The sequence below is a fragment of the Narcine bancroftii genome, chromosome 1 (genome assembly GCF_036971445.1).
Source record: "Narcine bancroftii isolate sNarBan1 chromosome 1, sNarBan1.hap1, whole genome shotgun sequence".
In the NCBI taxonomy this organism is placed as follows: Eukaryota; Metazoa; Chordata; class Chondrichthyes; order Torpediniformes; family Narcinidae; genus Narcine; species Narcine bancroftii.
The window spans coordinates 164,685,276-164,712,912 of record NC_091469.1 but is presented as its reverse complement, the minus strand read 5'-3'; the positions used below and the strand labels follow the sequence as shown (position 1 = coordinate 164,712,912).

The following is a 27,637-nucleotide window of genomic DNA, read 5'->3' as shown; positions in this document are numbered from 1 at the left end:
CCCCCCCCACCCCCACCCCCAATAGCCAGCCTTCTCTCCCTAGTCTTTTATTTATTGTCTCAGAAACTTTTCAAATTATATTTTCAACCTCCAGATAGTTGTAGCTACACAATTCCCCATTGTACCTCAGGATCCCAAAACCTGAGCTCCCCGAGCACACACATACACACAAACACACTAATGGTTCCTGACCGGACTAGTTCCCTGAACTCTTAACTGAGCTCCCTGAGCACTTATTCAACCACAGTCCTGGACTGCCGAGTTCCCTGAAATCTCCCCGGAGACATTCCTTGGTCTCCGACCTGACCCTTTTGCAGGTCTGTTTCTCTTTTTCTCACGTTTTTCCTGCCTGTCTGAGTTCTTCTGTCCTGCCTCCTCCAGCTCCGGGGCACAGGCCTCTACCCCTCCATCGGACTCTCTCACCTGTTGGTGTTCCTCGGGAACATCCTTCTGATTCTCCCCTCCCCTCTGACTGTCAAAGGGTGGGGGCAGGTGCTTCAAAAGATCCCAGGGAGGTCCGTCTTCCTCTTCATTTTTTTCACAGCAACCTTAAACAATTCGGTCACTCGGATCCAACACGCTGCATAATCTGGCTCCTCTGGGTCTGGAGGGCTTCTTTCATTTATGAATAAATTTAATTTCTGACATCTCCAGTCTTCAACTGACCCCAGTCGGGGCCACCAAACCGAAGACCGCAGGCCATTTGTAGTAACAAAACTTTATCATAGTTTCCTTAGTCTTTCCCTGGGTCCTTCCCTGACCCGTTTCGTAACATCCGCCCCATCGGACTATCAGGCGGAATGTCAATCCCGGGACCTTCTTCTCTCGGGTTCTCTTATTACCCACATCCCTGTCAGATAATTCACTCCTGACAGAAACCCGGTCACCTGAGTAGTACTTAATAGTCAATTTTTCTTACCTGGGTCTCGTGCACGAGAATTGCCCCGACCGAATCACTCTTCCTACTGGAGTCCCTTCTTCTGTTCCACTCCCTCTACTGGAGCTTCCCTAAGTCCTGTTCTCCAGAGACTACTGTCCGGATATCACCCACACCAACCCCTGACAGCAAACAAGGAAATTGGAGATCACTGAAATCAATGGGGTGCATCTTCTCGTTCTTCGATAGCCAGTCACCAAGCGGTGGGAGTTGAGGATCCCAGACGAGCTCCCAAGCTTGTGAGATATAAAGTGTTCACAATCACTATTCTGGAGACAAAGTCTTGGAGAACACGTTCAGCTTTATTTTGAGTCTGCCGAGTCAGGTGTCCCTGGTCTGGAGACACACCGGAGGTTCAGAATCATTACTCCTTTCTACAGTCCCGCGCTCAACATCGCCCCACCTTCAATTACCTTCTTCCAATCAGAATCCCAATACATTAAAACATTCTCCTTCTCCCTTCCATCAATCCAGGTATCACTCAGTTCCTCCCTCTTCATACATCGCATGTTATGTTAATTAGTTCATTCCCTCCTTAGGGACGTCTAAGTTAACATTCATGTCTTTATTAAGCAAGCGCAGTACTAGCTATAGACTTCCTTATGTCACTGTACCAGCCTGAACCAGATCCTTGCATCATTGGGGCTCGAGATAAGAAGGGGCCCACTAGCTAGTACTGTCTACTCTCAAGATTTAATCTACATACTTTGCATTCCATCACTTTTCACAGAATGGTGTGAATGTAATCACTTTCAACCATTTTTCACACAGTCTGTTTTATTTACTAACCTTTTCAACTCCATTCTCCTGCCTTCTTGATCCTTGATTCCCTTCCTCCTCAAAAACCTATCCACCTCCATCTTAAATATCCCCTATGCCTTGGCCTGCACAGCTGTGGCAATGAATTCCACAGATTCGCCACCCCCTGGGTAAAGGAATCTCTCTTCACATTTTTGTATTCTGGGATTGTGTCCTCTGGTCCCAGACTCCACCACCGGAAACATCTTCTCCACATCCACTTTGTCCAGGTCTTTCAGTATTCAATGCATTTCAATGAGATTCCTCCTCATTCTTCTAAACTCCAGTGAGGATAGACCCAGAGCCGAAAAATGCTCCCTGTGATGGATAACCCTTTGCAGGAAGCAAACACCCAGCCTGTCCACTTCCTCCTGTGACCCAAGGCCTCCAGTCCCCTTCCTGTCACTGGGTGACCAAACTGCACATTGTACTCCATGTGGCTTCACCAATGCTGCATGCTGAATCCAGAAGACCATATGATTTTGGCCCATCTAATCTACTCCACCATGAGCTGATCCATTCTCCCACTCCCCTGCCTTCTCCCCATAACCTTTGATACCCTGACTATTCAGAAACCTATCAATCTCTGCCTCAAATACACCCAACGACCCGTCCTCCACAGACGCCTGTGGTAGCAAATTCCACAGGTTCACTACTCTGGCTTAAGAAATTCTTCCACATCTCTGCTTTAAATGGGGGCCCTTCAATTCTGAAGTTGTCCCATCTTGTCCTTGATTCCCCTACCATAGGAAACAACTTTACCACATCTACTCTGTCCAGGCCTTTCAACATTTGAAATGTTTCTATGAGGTCCCCCTTCATTCTTCTGAACTCCAAGGATCCAGTCCAAGAGCCATCAAATGTTTTTCATGTGCTGATCCCTTCATTCTTGTGAATCTTCTCTGAACCCTCTCCAATGCCTGCACATCCTTTTTTAATCTCTGAATCATCAGGTCCAACTTCTGTACAACACCCCTCCTCCCAATGAAGGCCAGTGGACCAAATGCTGCCTCCTCCTCTCCCCCCCCCCCCCCACCCCCACCCTTGTCCACCTGAACCCCCACTTTCATGAAACTGTACATCCGTATCCCTTGGTCTCTCAGTTTTGCAACTCTCCCTGGAACCCTGCTATTTACTGTGCAAATCCTGGATCGAATAGCCAGAGTCCGTTTCCCAAGGTAGGGGTGTTGAGCATGAGAGGACGTAGGTTTCGGGAGGAGATTGCACGGGAATCTAAGGGATAAACGTTTCACATGGAGTGGTTGGTCTCTCAGAGAAGATGGAGCGGGAACAGCATTTAAAGAGGCCCCTGGGGAAGTATTTGAATGAACATGTCATCAAGGTGTATGGAATGAATGTAGATGTGGGATTATTAGAATTATAGGCTTATTAGTCTGATGTCGGTTGTTGGGAAGTTATTGGAGTCGATCCTCAAGGATGAGGGATAGGTCCAAGCCAGCATGGATTCATGAAGGGAAGACCCTACCAGACCCACCTATTGGCATTTTTTGGAAGAAATCTCACAAGATCACGGAGCAGAAACAGGCCACTAGGCCCATCGAGTCTGTTCCGTGACTCTACACTAAGCTGAACTATGCTCACACTTCATTCCAATTTCCAGCCCTTTCCCCATATCCCTTCATACCCTTATTAGATAATTATCAATTTCCTGTTTAAATACTCCCAGTGATCCAGCCTCCACTGCTGCACAAGGCAGTGAGTTTCACAGATCCACGACTCTCTGACCAAAGATGTTCTTCCTCCTCTCTGTTTTAAATGGATAACTTCTAATTTTAAGACTGTGCCCCCTTGTCCTTGATTCACCCACCAAGGGAAACATCTTATCTACATCCACTCCAGTACGATGGACAAGGGAGAGACTGTGGATGTTGTATATTTGGATTTTCAAAAGGCCTTTGATAAGGTGCCACATAAGCAGCTGTTTAATAAAATGAGAGCCCATGGGATTCCAGGAAAGATGTTAGATTGGGTGGATTATTGGCTGAAGGGCAGGAAGCAAAGGGTGGGAATAAAGGGATCCTGTTCTGGTTGGTTGCCAGTTACTAGTGGTGTCCGCAGGGGTCGGTGTTGGGGCCGCTTCTTTTTACAATGTATATCGATGATTTAGATTATGGATTGAATGGTTTTGTTTGCAGACAGATGGTGGAGTAGGAAGTGTTGAAGAATCCAAAAGGTTGCAGAGAGACCGGGACAGTTTAGGAGAGCGGACAAAGAAACGGCTGATGAGACACAATGTGGAGAAATGTACGGTTGGACATTTAGGACGAGGAAATAAACAGGCAGATTATTATTTGGATGGGGAGAAAATTCAGAAATGCAAAGGGACTTGTGGGGGGGGGGGGGTCCTCATGCAGGAGAACCTAAAGGTTACCCACCAGGTTGGATCGGCAGTAAAGAAAGCAAATGCTATGTTGGCCTTCACTTCAAGGGGAATAATGTACAAGAGTAAAGAGGTGTTGATGAGGCTCCGTGGGGCCCTGGTGGGACCTCATTTGGAGAACTGTGTATATCCCTTATCTTAGAAGGGATGTAGTGATGCTATTATTTTTAGGTTAATAATATTGAGCCAGGTGAAGTGGGGAAATCTGCTAGTGAGGTCATAGATAATATACAGATTAATGAGGAGGTGGTTTTGGCTATTTTAAAGAGAATAAAGGTGGTTAAATCTCTGGGTCCTGACAAGATATTCCCTGGAACCTGAGGGAGGTTAGTGAACAAATAGTGGGGGCTCTGACAGAAAAACTTAAAATGTCACTGGCCATGGGGGAGGTTCCGGAGGACTGGAAGGTGGCTCATGTTGTCCTGCTGTTTAAAAAAGACTCCAAAATTAACCCTGGAAATTATAGGCCAGTGAGTTTGACGTTGGAGATGGGTAAATTAATGGAGAGTGTTGTTAGAGATGGTATATACAATTATTTGGAAAGATATGGATTGATTAGGAGTAACCAACATGGTTCTGTGCTTAGTAGGTCATGTTTAACAAATCTTACAGAATTTTTCGAGGAGGTTACTAAGAAAGTTGACAAGGGGAAGGCTGTGGATTTTGTCTATATGACAAAGTTCCACATAAGAGGTTAGAAAAGTTCAAGCATTAGGTATTAATGTTGAAGTAATGAAATGGATTCAACAATAGTTGGATGGGAGATGCCAGAGAGCAGTGATGGAAAATTATTTGTCAAATTGGAGGCCGGTGACTGGTGGAGTCCCTCAGGGATCGGTACTGGGTCCATTGTTGTTTGTCATATATATTAACGATCTCGATGATAGGGTGGTAAATTGGATGAGTAAGTGTGCAGATGATACGAAGATTGGTGGTGTTGTGGACAGTGAGGAAGGTTTTCAAAGCTTATAGGGTGATATAGGACAGTTAGAAGAGTGGGCTGGAAGATGGCAGATGGAGTTTAATACTGATAAATGTGAGCTGCTACATTTTAGTAGGAATAATTAAAATACGACATACACGTTAAATGGTCGACAATTGAGGAGTGCAGTGGAACGAAGGGAATTAGAAGTCATGGTACATAATTCCCTGAAAGTGGAGTCACGTCTAGATAGGGTGGTGAAGAAAGCATTTGGTAAGTTGGCCTGAGTATTGAGTACAGGAGTTGGGATGTCATGTTGAAGTTCTATAAGGCATTGGTGAGGCCAAATTTGGAATATTGTGTGCAGTTTTGGTCACCGAATTACAGGAAGGATATTAACAGTATAGAGAGAGGGCAGAGGAGGTATATTAGAATGTTGCGGGGTTTCAGGGATTGAGTTACAGGGAAAGGTTGAGCAGGTTAGGACATTATTCACTGGAACGTAGAAGATTGAGGGGTGATTTGATAGAGGTATTTAAAATTATGAGGGGGACAGACAGAGTCAATGTGGACAGGCTTTTTCCATTGGGAGTGGGGGAGATTCAGACAAGAGGACATGGATTGAGAATGAAGGGGGAAGTAGAGGGGGAACATGATGGGGGATTTCTTCAGTCAGAGGGTGGTGGGAGTGTGGAATGAGCTTCCGGCCGAAGTGGTAGAAGCGGGTTTGATTTTAATACTTAAGGAAAAGTTGGATAGGTATATGGACGAGAGAGGTGTAGAGGGTTATGGACCAGGTGCAGGTCAATGGGACTAGGTGGGAGTAGGTGTTCGGCATGGACTAGAAGGGCCAAACTAGCCTGTTTCTGTGCTGTAAATATTGTATAGTTATTATTTTGGAGGGAGTACAGAAAAGATTTACCAGGATGATTCCTGGAATACAAGGGCCTAACATATGAGGAACGTTTAGCGGCTCTTCGACTGTATTCATTGGAGTCTAGAAGAATGAGGAGGATCTCATAGAAACATTTTGAATGTTGAAAGGTTTGGACAGAGTAGATGTGAATAAGATGTTTCCAGAACAAGAGGGAATGGTCTTAGAATTAGAAGGAACCCATTTAAAACAGATGAGGAGAAAATCTTTAGCCAGAGGGTGGTGGATTTGTGGAGTTCATTGCCACATCCAGCTGTGGAGGCCGGATCATTGGGGGAATTTAAAGGGGAGATTGATAGGGATCTAATTAGTCAGGGGATCAAAGGATATGGGGCCAAGGCTGGAACTTGGAACTAGATGTGAGAACTGTTTAGCCCAAGGTGGTTTTGTGGAGCCTACTTCTGTTCCTTTATCGTGTGATTACAGCCCAGTCTGGGCCTTCGGCCCACAATGTTGTGCTGACCCATGTAAACCATCTCCACGATAATCTAACCCATCTCTCCCCTCCCAACACCTGTAATCCTCTATTTTCCTTCCATTCATGTGACTGTTGTTAGGTCTGCTTTGTTCATGAATGAGTGAGACAAACACCAGGCTGAGTCGAAATCAGGGTTCTTTGTTCTTTATTACCGGATTGTAACACTTGCGACTAACCATGTTAGTCGGAGAATGCATTCTGCCGTTATCAGCAAAATGGTGATTTTTTATACCCTTGGATATGTGCTTAGAACATCATCATATCATTACTTGTCCAATGACTAAAACTGTTGCTATCCTTTCCCTGCTAGCTTCCTGCCTCTCAATCCATCAATGTCTCTCTTATCTTGTAAGTACAAGGATGCATTTACATCTTGTTACAGCCCTGTACAGGGCAGGGTAACTCCTTACACATTCCCATCTCATGATGTTTTACCTTACACTGTCTAAGAGTCTTTTAAATGTCTGGTGTTCCAGCCTCCACCACCATCCCTGGCAAGGCATTCCAGACACCCATAACTCTGCGTAAAAAAAAAAGTATCCCCGATGTCTCCCTAAACTGACCTCCCCTCATCTTGTAGAGCTGTCCTCAGGTGTTTGCTATACATAGTAGTCGTGATAGCCAGTGCGGAGGCAGAGGGGTAAAGGGCCTGTTTCTATGATGGACAACAACCCTCCCCCCCCCCCCCCTCATATATCACCACAGGGGCAGAGGGCTGAAGGACCTGTTTCTATGTTGCATGACTCTGACCAGTGTGGTCAGGTCCTGCTGTAGACAGGTATGTTCTCCCACGTCCAGGCCTCTGAGGCAGTGGTGTGGTCTTCCTGCTCTGGGGACCCAGAGCTGGGACGATTGACCTGGACAACCACAGCCATTTCCCTCTGAGTGAGTTGGGATTCTAGCCAGTGTTGGGGCCACAGGGAGCTGCTGTTGATCACAGCCAGTGAATCCCTGGGTTACCCAACCTCTCCTGCCTGGGAGACGAGCTCTCTGTCCAGTGGAGCGTGCCTTGGAGGGATGGGTGAATGAGTGACTGACGGTTGAATGCTCCTTCTCACTGACTATCTCACCTGGCAGCAACGTGCTCCAGCAGGGCACTGCTTCCAACTGCAGTGCTGTGACCTTCACGTGGAGCTGGGACCTGGCAGAGACTCGCTCATTGATGTCCGTGATGGGTGTCGGCCTGATCGAGGAGAACACAAACACACCTTCGGACGAACCTGATCAATCGCCTCCAAACAAACGAGCCAGACCCTGCCAGGGGAAGGAGAACCAACCACCCAACTTTCTGGTATCTAAGAGGTTTCGCAAACCTGACCCTTCCACAGGTGGGTGCAGACCCACTGGTCCTGGTGGGAATGTTCTTGTTTTCATCCCAGCTTGCAAATCTCCCTGATGTTGGCAAGGCGTAATGTCCAGCTCTGGAGCCCTCTCATCTCCGTCCCCCAGACCCATCCTCGTCTCCCTGAACCATCCCCCAGGACCCCCCCCCCCCCCTCCCTGGTCCCCTTTCCATGTAACCCTCCCATCTCTGTTTCCCCGGCTTTTCCCCTCCCTCCCCCCACCACACCAACCCCATCCCTGTAACCCTCTCATCCCCAACCCATTCCGCCCCCCCCCTGACCCGGCCCGTCCATGGCCCCACCGATCTGTCCCCATCCCCCCAATCTATCCCTGTACCCCTAACCCATCCTCACCGATCCATCCCTGTCCCCACCGATCCATTCCCCATTGACTCATACACGTCCCCCTGACCTGACCACACCCTGATGGTGCAGAAGCTGGCCCTCCAGCTCAGAAGGGAAGGGGGGAAAAGAGGAGAGCGATGGTGATTGGGGATTCGTTGGTTAGATACGAGTCTTAGGTGAATAGGTGGTTCCTTGAATGGGGTCGAGGCTCCCGGCTTACATGTTGCCTGCCAGGGTCAGGGTCGTCTCTGATCGAGTCCACAGCATTCTGGAGGGGGAGGGTGAGCAGCCAGATGTCGTGGTCCATGTGTGGACCAATGGCATAGATAGGAGCGGGGATGAGGTCCTGAGAAGGGACTATAGGGATTTAGAAAGGAAGTTAAAAAGCAGCACCTCAAGGGTGGTAACCTCAGGATTGTTGCCTGTGCCACGCGCCAGAGAGGGGAGGAATAGGAAGTTGTGGCAGATGGATGTGTGGCTGAAGAGTTGGTGAAGGGGGCAGGGGTTCAGATTTCCGTATCATTGGGTTCTCTTCTGGGGAAGGTCTGACCTGTACAAAAAGGACGGGCTGCACCTGAACGAGAGGGGGGACCAATATATCCTGGCAGGCAGGTTTGCTGGAGCTATTGGGGAGGGTTTAAATTAGTTTGGCAGTACGGTGGGAATCAGAATGTGAGGGTAGAAGGGAACTAGGGTGTTGGGGTCGAGTAAGAAGATAATAGAAAAAAGTCAAAAATAATGTACAGCAAAAGGTGACAAAAAGGACAGGCAGGTGAAAAGACGGGATACATAGCTGTACTATAGAAAGGCAGCAAAATCAGTTACAGATACTGGTCTAAGGGACCTGTACGTAAATGCACGGATGAGCTTGTTCTACAGCTGCACACTGAAAGATAGAACATCATGGTCATCGCCGAGACATGGCTTCATGCTGGGTGTGATTGGGAGCTGAATGTCCAAAGGTATGCAGGAAAGATAGGCAGGTGGGGAGAGGGTGTGGCATGGCCCTGATGGTAAGCAATGACATTAAATCACTTGAAAGAAGGGACATAGGGTCAGAAGTGGTAGAATTCTTATGAGTTGAGTTAAGAAATGGCCAGGGTAAAAGGATCCGATTAACAGTTATATACAGGCCCCCAAACAGCAGCCGGGAAGTGGACCACGAGTTACAGCTGGAGATAGAAAAAGTGTGCCAGAAGGAAAATGTCAAAATAATTATGGGGGATTTTAACATGAGAGGGGATTGGGAAAGTCAGGAAGGTACTGGATCTCAGGAGAGAGAGTTTGAATGCCTAAGGGATGGCTTTTTGGAACAGCTTGTCGATCAGCCCACCAGGGATCGGCGGTTTTGGATTGGGTGATGTGTAATGAACCGGAGGTGATTTGAGAATTATAGGCAATGGAGCCCTTAGGAAGTAGTGATCATAGCACGATTGAGTTCAGTTTCAAATTTGAAAAGGAGAAGCTAATATCGGGTGTGCCAGTATTGTGCCAGGGAATTACAGTAGTGTGAGAGAGGAACCGGCCCAGGTTGACTGGAAAAGTAAGTTAGATGAAGGGACGGCAGAGCAGAATTGGATGATATTTCTACAAGAAATAAAGAAAGCGTAGGATAGATATATTCCAAGAAAAAGGAAAATTATGGATGGAAAAATGGCATGAATATGGCTACAAGAGGTTACGGCTAAAGTAAAAGCAAAAGGGAGGGCAGACAAGGATGCAAAAATTAGGGGAAAACAGAGGACCAGGAAACTTAAAAACTTACAGAGACGAAGAAAGTCATTAGGAAAGAAAAGATGAATTATGAAAGGAAGTTGGCAAATAACATTCAAAAGGATACTAAGTTTTTTTAAATATATAAAAAGTAACAGAGAGACACGGGTAGATCTAGGGCCGATTGAAAATGATGATGCTGGAAGAATTATAATGGGTAACAAAGATGGCAGAGAAAGTAAATGAGGATTTTGCGTCAGTCTTCACTGAGAAAGACAATAGCAGAATACCCGAGTCAGGTCTCAGGGAATAGAATTAAGTACAGTCAGGATTACTAGAGAGATGGTGCTTAGTAAGCCGAATGGTCTGAAGGTAGATAAGTCTCCCGGACTGGGTGAGGTGTCCCACGGGTTTTGAAGGAGGTGGCCTTGGAGATTGTGGAATCATTGGAATTGATTTTCCGGAAATCATTAGGACTCAGGCTCGGTTCCCGAGGATTGGAAGGTCACAAACATAGTTCCACTGTTTAAGAAAGGAGGGAGGCAGAAAAAAGGGAATTATGGGCCTATTAGTCTGACGTCGATAGTTGGGAAGTTATTGGAGTTGATCTTCAAGGATGAAGTTGTGAAATTCCTTGAGGTGCATGACATGATAGGTTCATAAAGGGAAGATCCTGCCTGACCAACCTTTTGGAATAATGTGAGGAAATCTCAAGTAGGATGGACAAAGTAGGAGCCACGTAAGCAGCTGTTTAATAAGATGGAATTCCAGGAAAGATGTTAGATTGGGTGGATTATTGGCTGAGGGGCAGGAAGCAAAGGGTGGGAATAAAGGGATCCTGTTCTGGTTGGTTGCCAGTTACTAGTGGTGTCCGCAGGGGTCGGTGTTGGGGCCGCTTCTTTTTACAATGTATATCGATGATTTAGATTATGGATTGAATGGTTTTGTTTGCAGACAGATGGTGGAGTAGGAAGTGTTGAAGAATCCAAAAGGTTGCAGAGAGACCGGGACAGCCTAGGAGAGCGGGTAAAGAAACAGCAGATGAGAGTCAATGTGGAGAAATGTATGGTTGGACATTTAGGATGAGGAAATAAACAGGCAGATTATTATTTGGATGGGGAGAAAATTCAGAAATGCAAAGGGACTTGTGGGGGGGGGTCCTCATGCAGGAGAACCTAAAGGTTACCCACCAGGTTGGATCGGCAGTAAAGAAAGCAAATGCTATGTTGGCCTTCACTTCAAGGGGAATAATGTACAAGAGTAAAGAGGTGTTGATGAGGCTCCGTGGGGCCCTGGTGGGACCTCATTTGGAGAACTGTGTGAAGTTTTGGGCCTCTTATCTTGGAAGGGATGTAATGATACTGGAGAGAGTCCGGAGATGATTCACCAGGATGGTTCCTGGAATGCAAGGGCTAAGATATGAGGAACATTTGGATTGTATTCATTGGAGTCTAGAAGAATGAAAGAGGATCTCATTGAAACATCGAGCACTGAAAGGTTTGGACTTAGTAGATGTGAATTAAGATGTTTCCCTTGGTGGGTGAATCCAGGATAAGAGGGCAGAGTCTTAGAATGAGAAGGGACCCATTTAAAACAGAGATGAGGAGAAATTTCTTCAGCAAAAGGGTCATGGATTTGTGGAGTTCATCGCCACATCCAGGCTGTGGAGGCCAGATCGTTGAGGGAGTTTAAAGGGGAGATTGATAGGGATCTAATTAGTCAGGGGATCACAGAATATGGGGAAAAGTCTGGAATTTGGAACTAGATGGAAGAACAGATTAGCTCAGAGTGGATTTGCAGAGCAGACTCGATGGGCCGAATGGCTTCCTTCTGTTTCTTTTTTTGTGATGTTGTGACCCGTGCTCCCAACCTGACCTCTGACCTATTCCCCTCCAACCCATTCCCGTCTCCCCCAACCCATCCCTGACCAGTCCCCGTCTCCCCCTCACCCGTTTCCGACCAGTCCCCGTCTCCCCCCGACCCATCCCCCTTCCCCCTGAGCCACCTTCTGTTTTTGCCTTGCTCGCCTCTCCCCTTGCTGCCTCCCTATGTTGTGAGGTCATGGTGGTGAGGTTGCTATGGCATCTCACTGCATTGCCCTCTGTTCCCTTTGCAGCAGTGGCCCGCTCCTGGGAGGACCTGCCGGAGGAGTTGCTCTTGGTCATTTTTCACTCGCTGTCATTGCCTCACTTGTTAAAGATTGCACAAGTCAATAGACGGTGGCATCGTCTGGCGTGAGTACCAAGACCTGCCATCTGTCACCTTCTCCACACCCAGCTTCTGCTGCAGTCTTTAACAGCCCACTGTGTCACTGAAGTAAATCATGAAAATCTGCTGACACCCTGTCCAAATTCTTTGGAAATCTTAAAATTGAGCCTGCATTCAGCACCTCAGCTGCCAGCTCGTTTCACACTCTCACCACTCTGAAGTCCCCCCTCATATTCCCCATGAACCTTTCCTCTTTCACCCTTAACCAATGTCCTCTGATTTGTATCTCTCCCACCCTCAATAGAAAAAGACCATCTACATTTACTCTGTCAATCCACCTCATCATTTTAAACACCTCCATCAAATCTCCCCTCATTCTTCTACGCTCCAGGGAATAAAGTCCTAACCTGTTTAACCTTTCCCTGTAACTCAGTTCCTGAATTTCGGGCAACATTCCAGTAAATCGACTCTGCACTCTTTCCATCTTATTGATATCTTTCCTGTAGTTCGGTGACCAAAACTGCACACAGTCCTCCACATTTGGCCTCACCGATGTCTGATACAACTTTTGGAGCCTTTTTAAAATAACAGAACAACATGAGCTGCTCTCCAATCCTCTGGCATCTCCCTTGTGGCTTAGGGCATTTAAAAAATTTCTACACGAGCCTCCCTCAAGGTGTGAGGGAATATCTTGTCAGGCCCTGGGGATTTATCCACCCTTATTTGCTTTAAGACAGCAAGCACTTCCTCCTCTTTTATCTGTTCAGGTTCCAATGACCTCACTGCTCGTTTTCCTTACTCCCACAACTCTGTGCCCATTATCTGAGTGAATACTGATTGGGAAAAAAAAAACATTTAAGGTCTCCCCCATCTCATTCAGCTCCATACAAAACCAAACTGATGGTAATGATCAGCCATGATCTAAAATGGCGGTGCTGGCCCGAGGGCCAAATGGCCTACTCCAGCTCCTATTGTCTATTGTCTATTGACCAATTTTGTCCCTTACTATCCTTTCACTCTTAATGTACCTGTAGAAACCCTTAGGATTTTCCTTCACATTGACTCCCAAAGCAACCTCACGTCTTCTTTTAATCTTCCTGATTTCTTTCTTGAGGTTTTTCTTGCAATTTTTTATATCCTCAAGTACTTCATGTTTTCCATGTTACTGATACCTATTATACCCCTCTCTCTTCTTCCGATCCAGATCCCTAATATCCCTCGAAAGCCAAGGTTCCCTCTGCCTACTAACCTCGCCTTTAATCCTGACAGGAACATACAAACTCTGTAATCTCAAAATTTCCCCTTTGAAGGTCCCCCACTTACCTCGCACGTCCTTGCCCGAAAACAACATCCCAATCCACGCATTCTAGATCCTTTCACATTTCCTCAAAATCAGCCTTTCTCCACTTTAAAATCTCAACCCGAGGCCCAGACCCATCCTTCTCCAATCGTAGAGTAAATGCAAGCAGGTTTTCCCCAGAGTTTAGTTGAGACCAGAACTGGAGGGCATAGGTTAAGGGTAAAAGGGGGGGAAGTTTAGTGGGAATAGTTGAGGGAACTTCACACAGAGATTGGTGGGGGTGTGGAACGAGCTTCCAGCTGAACTTTTAACAAACATTTTTTAAAAATTTGATCAAGTACATGGATGGGAGAGGTATGGAGGATTATGGTCCAGGGACAGATCAATGGGACTAAGCAGAATAATGATTCAGCACAGACTAGATAGGGCAAATGGCCTGTTTCTGAGCTGTAATGTTCCGTTCTAGTTCTTATACCTTTAAACCCAATGCTGAATTATAACTCACTTTGTCCATAACCATCTTAAACCTCATAGATCAGTGATCAGCTGTTCCCAAAGGCTCTTTCCACAAAGGCTCTTTCCACAAAGGCTCTTTCCACAAAGGCTCTTTCCACAAAGGCTCTTTCCACAAAGGCTCTTTCCACAAAGGCTCTTTCCACAAAGGCTCTTTCCACAAAGGCTCTTTCCACAAAGGCTCTTTCCACAAAGGCTCTTTCCACAAAGGCTCTTTCCACAAAGGCTCTTTCCACAAAGGCTCTTTCCACAAAGGCTCTTTCCACAAAGGCTCTTTCCACAAAGGCTCTTTCCACAAAGGCTCTTTCCACAAAGGCTCTTTCCACAAAGGCTCTTTCCACAAAGGCTCTTTCCACAAAGGCTCTTTCCACAAAGGCTCTTTCCACAAAGGCTCTTTCCACAAAGGCTCTTTCCACAAAGGCTCTTTCCACAAAGGCTCTTTCCACAAAGGCTCTTTCCACAAAGGCTCTTTCCACAAAGGCTCTTTCCACAAAGGCTCTTTCCACAAAGACCTCGTCAACTTTCCCTTCCCATTTCCACAGGACTAGATCAAGAGTTGTCGGAGGAAGCTTTCCTGAACACATTTGACACATTCCACCCCACTGGAACCTTTTTCATTGCCTTTCTCAAGTCAGTATTTGAATTGTCATGAACAAGTCACAAAATTTGTTGTTTTGAAGCAGTCATAGTGCAAACATTCATGTAAACCACTACAAAAATAAAAAATAAAAATTACACACCAACCAAAGTCATAGTCATTCAGGAATCCGATGGCAGTGGGTAAGAAGCTGTCCTCGGACTCCTGTACCTCGTTCCTCATGGTACCAGAGTGAAGAAGGCATGGCCTGGGTGGTGGGGTCCTTGAGGCTGCTTTCTTCAGACACCACCTCTTGTTGATGGTGTGCAGTCTGGTGCCTGTGATTAAGAGATGGGGAAGTGCAGAGAGACCTAGGGGTACTTGTACACCAGTCTCTGAAGGCGAGCATGCAGGTACAGCAGGCAATTAAAAAGGCAAATGGTATGTTGGCCTTCATATCAAGAGGGTTTGAGTATAGGAACCAGGATACCTTACTGCAGCTGTACAGGGCCTTGGTGAGACCCCACCTGGAGTATTGTGTGCAGTTTTGGTCACCTTATCTAAGGAAGGATGTTCTTGCAATGGAGGGAGTGCAGAGGCGATTCACCAGGCTGATACCTGGAATGGCAGGAATTACTTATGAGGAAAGATTGCGTAAATTGGGATTGTACTCGCTGGAGTTTAGAAGATTGAGAGGGGATCTCATAGAGACATATAAAATTCTGGCAGGACTGGACAGAATGGATGCAGATGGGATGTTTCCAAGGATGGGAAAATCCAGAACCCGGGGCCATGGTTTGAGGATAATAGGCAAACCATTTAGGACCGAGATGAGGAGGAATTTCTTGACCCAGAGGGTGGTGAATCTGTGGAATTCATTGCCACAGAGGGCAGTAGAGGCAGGTTCATTAAATATATTTAAGAGGGAATTAGATCTATTTCTTCAGTATAAGGTTATTAAAGGTTACGGAGAGAAGGCGGGGACGGGGTACTGAAGTTTAAGATCAGCCATGATCTCGTTGAATGGCGGAGCAGGCTCGAAGGGTCGAATGACCTACTCCTGCTCCTATCTTCTATGTTTCTATGAGACAGGCCAAGTTAACAACCCTCTGGAAATTTTTCTTGTACTGACCATTGGCACCTCTATACCAAATAGTGATGCAACCAGCCAGAATGCTCTCTACAGTTCACCAGTAGAAGTTTTCAAGAGTCTTCAGTGACACACCGTATCTCCTTAAACTCCAGACAAAGTATAGCCAGTTGCAAGCCTTCTTCATGATTGCAGCAACATGGAGACTTCAGGACAGATCCACGGAGATGTTGACAGCCAGGAATTTGAAGTTCTTGACCCTCTCCACTACTGAGCGCTTGATGAGGACTGGGTCGCGTTCCCCTGACTTCCTCCTGAAGTCCACAATCAAAAGTGGCGTGACACCATTCAACAAGCTGATCTATCCCCCTCCTGTACACTTCCTCATTGCCATTTGTGATTCTGCCGACAATGTGGTGTCATCGACAAACTTGTAGATAGAGAGTGGAGCCGTGGGCTAAGCCACATCCTTGAGGGGCTGGCGATCAATGAGGAGGAGATGCTGTTTCCAATTTGTACTGCCTGGTCCACGATGAGGAAGTCAAGGATCCAACTGCAGGGGCCCAGGGTTTGGAGCTTGTTGGCCAGTACTATGGGAATAATGGTGTTGAAGGTTGAGCTGTGGTCGATAAAGAGCAGCCGCATGTTTTTGAGGTGATCCAGACCTGAGTGAGAGCCAGGGATATTGCGGGTGTTGTTGGGCAATTGTGACAATAGACGAATTGCACTTAGGTCTGTGTTAATTCTGGCCAGGACCAACCTCTCAAAGCATTTCAGCACAGGTGCTACTGGGCAACAGTCGCTGAGGCAGCTCCCACTACTCTTCTTGGGTACCAGGATGATTGATGCCCTTCTGATGCAGGTGGGGACCTCTGACTGCAGGAGTGATAGGTTGAAAATGTCCATGAACACTCTGGCTAGTTGGTTGGTGCAGATTTTCAGTCCCCTGCCAGTTCGCCGTCAGGGCCTGTTGCTTTGTGAGGATTCACCCTCTGGAATGATGTTCTGACGTCGTGCTCAGAGACAGATATCACAGGGACCTCAGCCTTTGCAGGGATTCTAGGTGGCACTGTTGGGCTCTCCTTCTCAAAGTGGGCATAGAAGGTGTTCAGCTCATCGGGTAGTGAAGCATCACAGCCCTCTATGCTGTACGCCCTCACTTGGTAGACTGTAATGGCCTCCACCCCCTGCCACAGCTGGCATGTATCTGTCTCTAGCTTCCTCTGGAATTGCCACTATTTCAGAGATGGCCTTCTGCAGATCATACCTGGACTTCTTGTAGAGATGTGGATCCATGGCCTTAAACGTCTTTGTTTTTGCCCTCAGCAGATGGCAAATCCTCTGATTCATCCTCTTGTTGGGGAACACACGATATTTGCACGTGGGCACACACTCATCCACATGGGTCTTGATCGAGTCGGTGACACCTGTTGGCATATTCAATCCAGTCTAAGGATAGTTCTTGAATATGTTCCAGTCCATCAATTCAAAGCAGTCCTGCAGATGCTCCTCTGCCTCCCTTGACCACACTTCGCTGTCTTCACCACTGCCACTGTGGTCCTCAGTCTCTGCTCGTATGCCGGAAGTAGAAGTGCAGTTAGGTGATCAGACGTGGTCTGGCTCTGTATGCGTTTTTCCCGATGGTGTAGCTGTGGTCGACTGTGCTGCTTCCCCTGGTCTCTCATGTGACGTGTTGGGGGTAGTTTGTCGGAGGCCTCTTCAGGTTGACCTGATTGAAGTCCCCTATGATAATCAGGAAGGCATCAGGATGAGCTGTCTCACGGCTGTTTATCACCAAGCTCAGTCCCTCTGGTGCCAGCCTGACGTTAGCCTGGGATGGAACATACACTGCGACCAGGATAATGACGGTGAACTCCCTCAGCAGGTAGAATGGGTGACATGACATTTGTTCGCCAGATGTTCCAGGTTGGGGGAGCAGGTCTGGGACATGGCCGTCACGTCTGTGCACCACGATGAATTGATGCCACCTCCCCTGGTTTTCCAGACGCTGGTGTTCGCTCAGTGTAGTCCTTGGGCTGTAGTGCCGTGTCCGAAATGTCCTCATTTAGCCATGTTTCTGTGAACCACATCACATAGCATTCCCTGATGTCTCTCCAATGTAATAATCTGGCTTGGAGTTCATTGGGTTTGTTTTCCCAAGGATTGTATGTTGGCCAGGAGGATGGTAGGGAGCGGTAGTGAAAGTTAAAATCCCCACTATGACATCCCTTTCTAATTTAGCCTACATCTCCTGTGCTTTTCTTGTTCTCCAGCTCCATCCACGTAGACTTCCCAACCCCTCTCCTCCTCAAACACCCTCCACCACACTGATTCCCACTCTGGCCCCTGCTTGGTCTTTATCATCCCCTCTGCCCTTCCCCTCTCAGAGACGGAATGCTCTGTTCTCAATGCAGGTTTCATCTTCACCCACACCTTAATGATGTCGAACTAACCTTCTCTCGTCTCTTTCTCCATTACCACTTCCACAACCAAGATTCTCCACCCCCCTACCGAAGACCCTTTCTTTCTCCTCTTGGACACCTCGTCCTGGCCAGCTGTCCGCTATGGATCTTTTGATTTCCAACTGCTGCCAAGACATCAACCCCCTCATCTTCATCACCCCCCTTTCTTATTCCAATCTCACCTCTTCTGAACACTTTGCAACTGTAACGTGACCTCCCAACCTCGGCACTCACTGCTCTGACTGATGAAGGCCAATGTGTCCAATGCCTTTTCGACCACCAAATCTACCTGTGATGCCACTTTCAGACAAGATATACCTGTAATCCTGGATCCCTCTGTTCTACAACACTCCTCCAGATCCCTCTGCTCTACAACACTCCTCCAGATCCCTCTGCTCTACAACACTCCCCCAGATCCCTCTGTTCTACAACACTCCCCCAGATCCCTCTGTTCTACAACACTCCCCAGATCCCTCTGCTGTACAACACTCCCCAGATCCCTCTGCTCTACAACACTCCCCCAGATCCCTCTGTTCTCCAACACTCCCCCAGATCCCTCTGTTCTCCAACACTCCCCCAGATCCTTCTGTTCTCCAACACTCCCCCAGATCCTTCTGTTCTCCAACACTCCCCCAGATCCTTCTGTTCTAGAACACTCCCCCAGATCCTTCTGTTCTACAACACTCTCCCAGATCCTTCTGTTCTACAACACTCCCCAGATCCCTCTGCTCTACAACACTCCCCCCATCCCTCTGCTCTACAACACTCCCCACATCCCTCAGCTCCACAACACTCCCCCACATCCCTCAGCTCCACAACACTCCCCCACATCCCTCAGCTCCACAACACTCCCCCACATCCCTCAGCTCCACAACACTCCCCCACATCCCTCAGCTCCACAACACTCCCCCACATCCCTCAGCTCCACAACACTTCCCCACATCCCTCTGCTCTACAACACTCCCCCACATCCCTCTGTTTTACAACACTCCCCCACATCCCTCTGTTTTACAACACTCCCCCACATCCCTCTGTTTTACAACACTCCCCCACATCCCTCTGTTCTACAACACTCCCCAGATCCCTCTGCTCTACGACACTCCCCAGATCCCTCCACTCTACGACACTCCCCCAGATCCCTCTGCTCCACAATTGCTGTAATTGTTATGTTATGTTATATGTATATGGATGAGAAGAAGATGGAGGGTTATGGGGATTGTGCAGGGAGGTGAGACTAGAAAGGGGTGTTTGGTTCGGTGCGGACTAGAAGGGCCTAATGGCCTGTTTCCATGCTGTAATTGTTATGTTATACTCCCCCCGATCCCTCTGCTCCACAACACTCCCCCAGATCCATATAACCACTTACAGCACAGAACAGGCCAGTTCAGCCCTACTAGTCCATGCCGTAGCAAATCCCCACCCTCCTAGTCCGACTGACCAGCACCCGGTCCATACCCCTCCAGTCCCCTCCTATCCATGTAACGATCCAGTCTTTCCTTAAATGCAACCAATGATCCCGCCTCGACCACGTCTGCCGGAAGCTCATTCCACATCCCCACCACCCTCTGCGTAAAGAAATTTCCCCTCATGTTCCCCTTATAATTTTCCCCCTTCAATCTTAAACTATGTCCTCTAGTTTGAATCTCCCCCTTTCTTAATTGAAAAAGCCTATCCACATGTACTCTGTCTGTCCCTTTTAAAATCTTAAACACCTCTATCAAGTCCCCCCTCAATCTTCTACGCTCCAGAGAAAAAAGCCCCAGTCTGCACAACCTTTCCCTGTAACTCAGACCCTGAAATCCTGTCAACATTCTCGTGAACCTTCTCTGCACTCTCTCTATTTTGTTGATATCTTTCCTATAATTTGGTGACCAAAACTGTACTCAGTACTCCAAATTTGGCCTCACCAATCCCTCTGCTCCACAACACTCCCCAACCCACTGTTGATCCGACCCACGTTAGACCTCCCTAAGTGCAACCCCTCACATTTCTCTGTGTTAAATTCCTCTGCCCCACCTGCCCGACCGATCAAGATCCTGTTGCAATTGTTGCCAACCGTCTTCACTCTCTACAATACTGGACACTTGTTGATCATGTCACGTACGTTTCCATCTGTAGATCAATATAGAAGACAAGCAGTAACCAGCCCAGTTGGTTCACATCATTCCTGGGACACATCACTAGTCATAGGCCTCCAGTTCGTAAAACAACCTTCCCCCATCGCCCTCTCCTTTCTCCCATGAAACCAATATCTAATGTGGGAGGTTATGGGGGTGGGGGGGGGTTGCTGGGGGGTGGAGGAGCTCCGGGATGTGGCACGCTGGGCCAGTCATCTGTGAGTTGCCTGACTCTGTGCTTTTATGCATCAGTTTCGACAAGTCCCTGTGGTACAGTGTGGATCTGAGCAAGGCAAGACTCCCCCTGGGCACACTGGGCCAAGTGTTGGCCTCTGGAGTTGTGGTTCTCCGGAGCCCCCGCTCTTTCCTGGGGGATCCCATGTTCAAGGATGACAGGTGAGGGAGATCTCCAGGTGTCTGGTTAATGTACAGCGGGTGGGGCTCAGTCTGCCAGTCTTCTAGCTGTGATGATATCTTCCTTGGAATTCCATGAGCTCTTTTCTTGCTTCACAGCTTTGTGTGGGGCACCTTGTCAAAGGCCTTTTGGAGATTCATGTAAAACCATGTTCACGGACACTCCTGTGTCTGTGTTTCCTGTTATCTCCAACAGGTTTGTCAGACAGCATTTCCCCCAGAGGACACCATGCTAACTTCTGCCTATGTCTCCAAGTGTCCCGAAACCCAACTGCCCTATAATTCCCTGTCTTTTGTCTCCTTCCCATCTTAAAGAGTGGATTGACATTTGCAACTTTCCAGTCCTCCGGAATCTGCTAGCATCAGGTGATTTTTGAGAAAGGTAAATAATGAAAGCTTGTAGACACCGCAGTTGAAGTAAAAACACAAAATGCTGGAGAAGCTCTTTGAGGGATGCCTGCCCTGAAGATGTTTGCCTTTGTTCTCCACACTTTGATGAAGGGCTCAAGCCCGAAATGTCTGTTCTGTATCTTTGCTACATAAAGGACACTGTTTGACCTGCCGAGCTTCTCCAGCATTTTGTGTTTTTACAGTGATTTTTGAGAGGTCACTACCAAAACCTCCTCTTTAAGAACCCTGGGGTGTAGCCCATCTGGTCCGGATTGCTTATCCACCTTCAGACTTTGCCCAGCACCTCCTCCGTAATAATGACTACACCCGTTTCTGTGCCTTCACTCTCGAACCTCTGGCCTCTTTCACTGTGAAAACTGATACAAAATACTCTGTGTTTCCTTGTCTCCCATTACTATCTCCCAGAGTTGTTTTCCACTGTCCACTCTCACCTTTCTTTTGCTCTATGTATCTGAAGAAACTTTTCACATCCTTTTCTTTGTTGCTGGCGGCTTACCTTAGTATTTCATCCTTTCTCTCACTGCTTTTTTAGTTGCCTTCGGTTGGCTTTTAAAGGTGTCTCAATCATTCCGATTCCACTCATTCTATGACCTCCCTTGTCAGCTTCATCCTCCCTTTGGAACATTTCATCATCCTTGAGAAGAATTTGCCCTGTATCCTCTGAGAAGCTCCAGCCACTATTGCTGCACAGCCCGCCTTGCTAGTGTCCGCTTTCAATCACCAGCTTCTCCCTCCCATCTCTGTTGCCCCCTTTATTCCACTGGTACACTAACATCACTAACATTTCTGACTTTAGTTTCTCCCTTTCAAAATGCAGAGTGAATTCTATCATCTAATGATCACTGCCTCCTAGGGGTTCCCTTTCCTTCAGCTCCCTTCTCAATCTGGTCCATTACACAACATCCAATGCAGAATTGCTATTTCCCTGGCCAGCTCAGCCACAAGATGTTCAAGAAGCCACCCCGAAGGAACCTGGTTTTCCCAATCAACCTGTATATTGAAATCCCCCATGACTATTGTAACATTGCCCCTTTTGCCACCTTCTCTATCTCCATAGAACCACAGTATGCCATTCGGCCTTTCTAGTCTGTGCCGACCATCGTTCCCCCGGTCCAATGATTTGCTCCCTTTCCATAACCATCCCAACCTCTCCCATCCATGTATCTATCCAAATTATTTTTAAAACATACGATTGAGCCTGTATTCACCACATCTGATGGCAGCTCATTCCACACTCCCAGCATCCTCTGAGTGAAGAACTTCCCCCTAATGTTCCCCTTTCAGCTTAAAACGATGACCTCTCATATTTAATTCTCCCATTCTAAGTGGAAAAAGCCTATTCATATCTACTCTGTCCATACCTCTCATAATCTTGTATACATCTATCAAATCTACCCTCATTCTTCTTTGCTCCAAGGAATAAAGTCCTAAGCTGTTTAATCTTCCCCTGGAACTCAACTCCTGGAGATTCGGCAACATCCTAGTAAATCTCTGCATTCTTTCAAATCTTATTTTTATCCCTCCTGTAACTAGGCACCCAGAACTGCACACAATATTTCAAATTTGGCTTCACCAATGTCTTAAGCAACTTCAACATAACATCCCGACTTCTGTACTCAATACTATTATAAAGGCTAAGATGCTAAAAGCTTTCTTTACAATCCTGTCCATCTGCGATGCCACCTTCAGGGAATAATGTACCTGTATCCCCAGATCCCTTTGCTCCGCCACACTCCTCAGAGCCAAACCATTTACAGTGTACATCCTTCCTTGGTTTCCCTTCCAAAATGTTACACCTTACACTTATAACCATATAACCACTTACAGCACAGAACAGTTCGGCCCTACTAGTCCATGCCGTAGCAAATCCCTACCCTCCTAGTCCCACTGACCAGCACCCGGTCCATACCCCTCTAGTCCCCTCCTATCCATGTAACGATCCAGTCTTTCCTTAAATGTAACCAATGATCCCGCCTCGACCACGGCTGCCGGAAGCTCATTCCACATCCCCACCACCCTCTGCGTAAAGAAATTTCCCCTCATGTTCCCCTTATAATTTTCCCCCTTCAATCTTAAACCATGTCCTCTAGTTTGAATCTCCCCCTTTCTTAATTGAAAAAGCCTATCCACATTTACTCTGTCAGTCCCTTTTAAAATCTTAAACACCTCTATCAAGTCCCCTCTCAATCTTCTACGCTCCAGAGAAAAAAGCCCCAATCTGCACAACCTTTCCCTGTAACTCAGATCCTGAAATCCTGTCAACATTTTTTGGCCCATTCTCCCAGTTGGTCCAGATCCCCCTGCCAAAATCTGCTTCACTGTCCACAAAACCTCCTACCTTGGTGTCATCTGAAAACTTGCTGACCCAATTGACCACGTTATCATCCAGATCATTGATATAGACAACAAACAACAATCCCTGAGGCACCACTAATCATAGACCTCTACCATCCCCCACCACTCTCTGTTTTCTCCCACACAGCCAATTTCAAATCCAGTTTACAACCTCTTCTTTGATACCTAGTGTCTGAACCTTCTGAACTAACCTCCTATGTGGGACCTTGTCAAAAGCTTTACTAAAGTCCATGTAGACAACATCCACTGCCTTTCCTTCATCTACCTTCTTGGTAACCTCCTCGAAAAATTCTACAAGATTCGTTCCACACGACCTACCACGCACAAATCCATGCTGAATGTCTTTAATCAGCCCCTGGCTTTCCAAATACCTATACATCCTGTCTCTCAGAACTCCCTCCAACAATTTATCCACTACTGACGTCAGGCTCACCGGCCTATAATTACCTGGTTTATTTTTGGAGCCTTTTTTAAGCAACAGGACAGGATGAGCTACCCTCCAATCCTTTGGCATCTCACCCGTGGTTCCCTCTATAGATTGCACACCACATCCTGGCTACTGTTTGAAGGCCTGTATTTAATCCCCATCAGGGTCTTTTCACACTTGCATTTTCTTAATTCTTTCTACGCGCAGGGATTTGGCATCTTCCAATCCTAGATCTCCTCGCTCCAAGGATTTGATTCTATTTTTACCAACAGTGCCACCCACCCCCCTCCCTCCCACCTGCCTGACCTTGATATGCACCGTATTACAGGGAACATAAAAATCTGTAGCATAGTTCAGACCCTTCGGCCCACAGTGTTGTAACTCTCCAGTTTTCTGGTTGGCTGCTGGTGACCAGTGTATGTTCCACAGGGCTCTGTGCTGGGACCACTTCTTTTACCTTGTCTGTCATTGGTTTTGGTTGACAGAATTGATGGCTTTGTGGCCAGGTTTGCAGGAGATACAAAGATTGGAGGAAGGGCAAGAAGCTCTGACTCTACAGAAGGATGGGTTGGGGGATTGGGCAAGGAAGTGGCAGATGGAGTACAGTGGAGAAGTGTGTGATCATTCATTTTGGTGGAAGGAATAAGGCCATAGACTATTTTCTAAATGGGAATGAAGTCAGAAATCAGAGTGGAGAGGGACCTGGGAGTCCTTATGCTTGACTCCCTGAAGGTCACCTTGCGGGTAGAATCAGTGGTAAGGAAAGCAAATGCAATGCCGATATTCATTCAGATGGGGCTGGGATATAAGAGCAGGAATTTGAAGTTGAGGATTTATAGGGAACTGGTCAGACTGCTCTTGGAACATTGTGAACAGTTTTGGGCTCCATATCCAAGAAAGGTTGTGGAGAGAAGGCTGGGCAGTGGGGCAGAGTGGGGAAGTGGATCAGTTTGTGATGGATTGCAGGGCAGACAATGGGCTGAAGGGCCGATTTCATCTCCTATCTCTTATAGTGTGAGGATATGTTGGCATTGGAGAGGGTCCAGAGGAGGTTCACAAGGACGATCCCTGGAATGAAAGGGTTTTCATATGAGGAGCATTTGACAATGCTGGGACTGGACTTGCTGGAGTTTAGAAGAATGGTGGGGGGTGGGTGGGTGGATCTCATTGAAACCTATTGAATACTGAAATGCCTGGACAGACTGGATGTGGAGAGGATGATTCCGGTGGTGGGGGAGTCTGGGAACAGAGGGCACAGCCCCAGATTTAAAAAAAATCCCTTTAGAACAGAAAGGAGGAGGAACTTGTTTTTCCAGAGTGGGGTAAATCTGTGTCATGCGTGCCATGGTCGGCTGTGGAAGCCAGGTCATTGGAGATATTTAACGAGTACTTGATCAGGAAGGGAATCAAGGGTTATGTGGTTGGAAAGGATAGTAAATCAACCATGATGGAATGGTGAGGCAGGCGATGGACTAAATAGCCTCATTCTGCTCCTGTGTCTGATGGACATTCAACACAACAGCACAGGGACAGGCCCAGCACCACATCTAGTCCAAGCCCTTGATACCCCACCCAGCTACACATCAACCCCAACTTCTCTTGTACATAGAGATTGAAGCCGTACCCACTGGCAGTTTGTTCCACACTCTCCCCACCCTCTGAGCGAAGACGTTCCCCCAAATATTCCCTGAAACATATCAAGACCTCTCGTTCTTGTCTCACCCAACCTAAGTGGGCATTTACCCCATATCCCATTCAGAGGAAGGACATAAATGAAGTGGAATGCAGTGACCCTCGGCAGCATGTTGCTGGGCTTGGAGGGTTTGAGTGGTGGGAGAGATGGGGTCGGGTGGGTCCCTGTTCCCTCGAGTGAATGAAGCTGAGGTGGGGTCGGCAGGGTCTCTTCCCTCAAGTGAATGAGGCTGAGGTGGGGTCAGCTGGGTCCCTGTTCCCTCGAGTGAATGAAGCTGAGGTGGGGTCGGCTGGGTCTCTGTTCCCTCGAGAGAACGAAGCTGAGGAGAATGGTTTAGGGAGTGTTTGATACTGTTTTTAAGGAATACATGGGTTGACACATCAAGGGCCCAAGGGCCTCTACTGTGCTCTAGTGTTCTATGTTTCAAGATGCTGGAGTAGAATTAGGCCATTCAGCTCATCAAGTATGCCCCACCATTCCATCATGAGCTGATCCCCTCACTGCCTGACCTTCTCCCCTTAACCCTTGATGACCTGGCTGATTCAGAATGTGTTGATCTGTGCCCTCAGACCACTCCCTCTGCAGTACCTCGACTTATCTCACTGTGTGATCAGCTGTACCGCCATCCTCCATGTCCTGGCACGGTGTCATCGGCTGCTCGGGCTCAGCTTGGAGGGACTCTCCCTGTCCGACCACATCGTCAGGTGAGGGGGGTCTGGGTGGAGGGGCTCTCCCTGTCTGACCACAATGTCAGGGAGCTGAGTGAGGAGATGGATGGGCTGTGTGTGTAGGCCAGGGTTGTGGGTCTCTCCCTCCCACTCACTCTGTGTCCGGTCATGACAGTGGGGTGCAGTGGCCGGCTCCTCAAGGGGGTAGTGGGCTGTGAGGGAGGGGGTGTCTCTCTGCCACGCACTCTGTGTCCAGTGCATGACGGTGGGCTGCAGTGGTGAGCTCTTCAAGGGGGTGGGTGGGATGAGGGTGGGGCTTTCTCCCTGCCACTCACTCTGTGTCCAGTGTAGGGCCATGGGCCGCAGTGGCCGGCTCCTCGAAGGGGTGGGTGGGCTGTGTAGGGATCAAGGCCAGGTGGGGATGTGTGGGCTGAGGTTGGGCTTTCTCCCTGTCACTCACTCTGTGTCCGGTGCAGGGCTGTGGGCCGTAATGACCAGCTGCAGCGCCTGAACGTCGCCAGCTGTTCGGGATTTGGGCCGGGCGCCCTTCGCCAGATGTTGAAAGACTGTCCCAGGTGAGCTGGTGGTGGGGGAGAGGTGAGGGAAACACAAGGGTGGGTGGTGAAGGGGACGGAGAACAAGGGTGGGGGAGAGGGTGCCAGAGCACTAGGGTGGGAATGAGGGTGAGGTGAGTGGAGAAGGATCAGAGGAAGGGCAGTAAGGCGGGGTCCGTGGCGGTGGGGGCGGGGGTCCGTGGCGGTGGGGGCGGGTCCGTGGCGGTGGGGGCGGGTCCGTGGCGGTGGGGGCGGGTCCGTGGCGGTGGGGGGCGGGTCCGTGGCGGTGGGGCGGGTCCGTGGCGGTGGGGGCGGGTCCGTGGCGGTGGGGGCGGGTCCGTGGGGGGCGGTGGGGGCGGGTCCGTGGCGGTGGGGGCGGGTCCGTGGCGGTGGGGGCGGGTCCGTGGCGGTGGGGCGGGTCCGTGGCGGTGGGGGCGGGTCCGTGGCGGTGGGGGCGGGTCCGTGGCGGTGGGGGCGGGTCCGTGGCGGTGGGGGCGGGTCCGTGGCGGTGGGGGCGGGTCCGTGGCGGTGGGGGCGGGTCCGTGGCGGTGGGGGCGGGTCCGTGGCGGTGGGGGCGGGTCCGTGGCGGTGGGGGCGGGTCCGTGGCGGTGGGGGCGGGGTCCGTGGCGGTGGGGGCGGGTCCGTGGCGGTGGGGGCGGGTCCGTGGCGGTGGGGGCGGGTCCGTGGCGGTGGGGGCGGGTCCGTGGCGGTGGGGGCGGGTCCGTGGCGGTGGGGGCGGGTCCGTGGCGGTGGGGGCGGGTCCGTGGCGGTGGGGGCGGGTCCGTGGCGGTGGGGGGCGGGTCCGTGGCGGTGGGGGCGGGTCCGTGGCGGTGGGGGCGGGTCCGTGGCGGTGGGGGCGGGTCCGTGGCGGTGGGGGCGGGTCTGAGGGTGGGGAAGTATGTCTAGGGTGAGGTGTGTTAGGGGTGGGGGGGTGTGTTGGGTGCATCAGTGGGGTGGGGAGGGTTGCGTCCGTGGGA

At 48.8% G+C, this 27,637-nt stretch overlaps 1 protein-coding gene across 1 annotated transcript in view; it reads left to right on the top strand.

Annotated features, from left to right (window-relative positions):
• Positions 1 to 26,685, top strand: part of skp2 (S-phase kinase-associated protein 2, E3 ubiquitin protein ligase) — a 36,737-nt gene extending 10,052 nt beyond the window's left edge. The window contains exons 3-7 of the mRNA XM_069915602.1: positions 7,548 to 7,798; positions 11,988 to 12,105; positions 20,391 to 20,534; positions 26,008 to 26,142; positions 26,583 to 26,685. Of these exons, the coding sequence (XP_069771703.1) occupies positions 7,548 to 7,798; positions 11,988 to 12,105; positions 20,391 to 20,534; positions 26,008 to 26,142; positions 26,583 to 26,685 (751 nt within the window). The remainder of the gene's footprint in view (positions 1 to 7,547; positions 7,799 to 11,987; positions 12,106 to 20,390; positions 20,535 to 26,007; positions 26,143 to 26,582) is intronic.
• Positions 26,686 to 27,637: the final 952 nt, after the last annotated feature.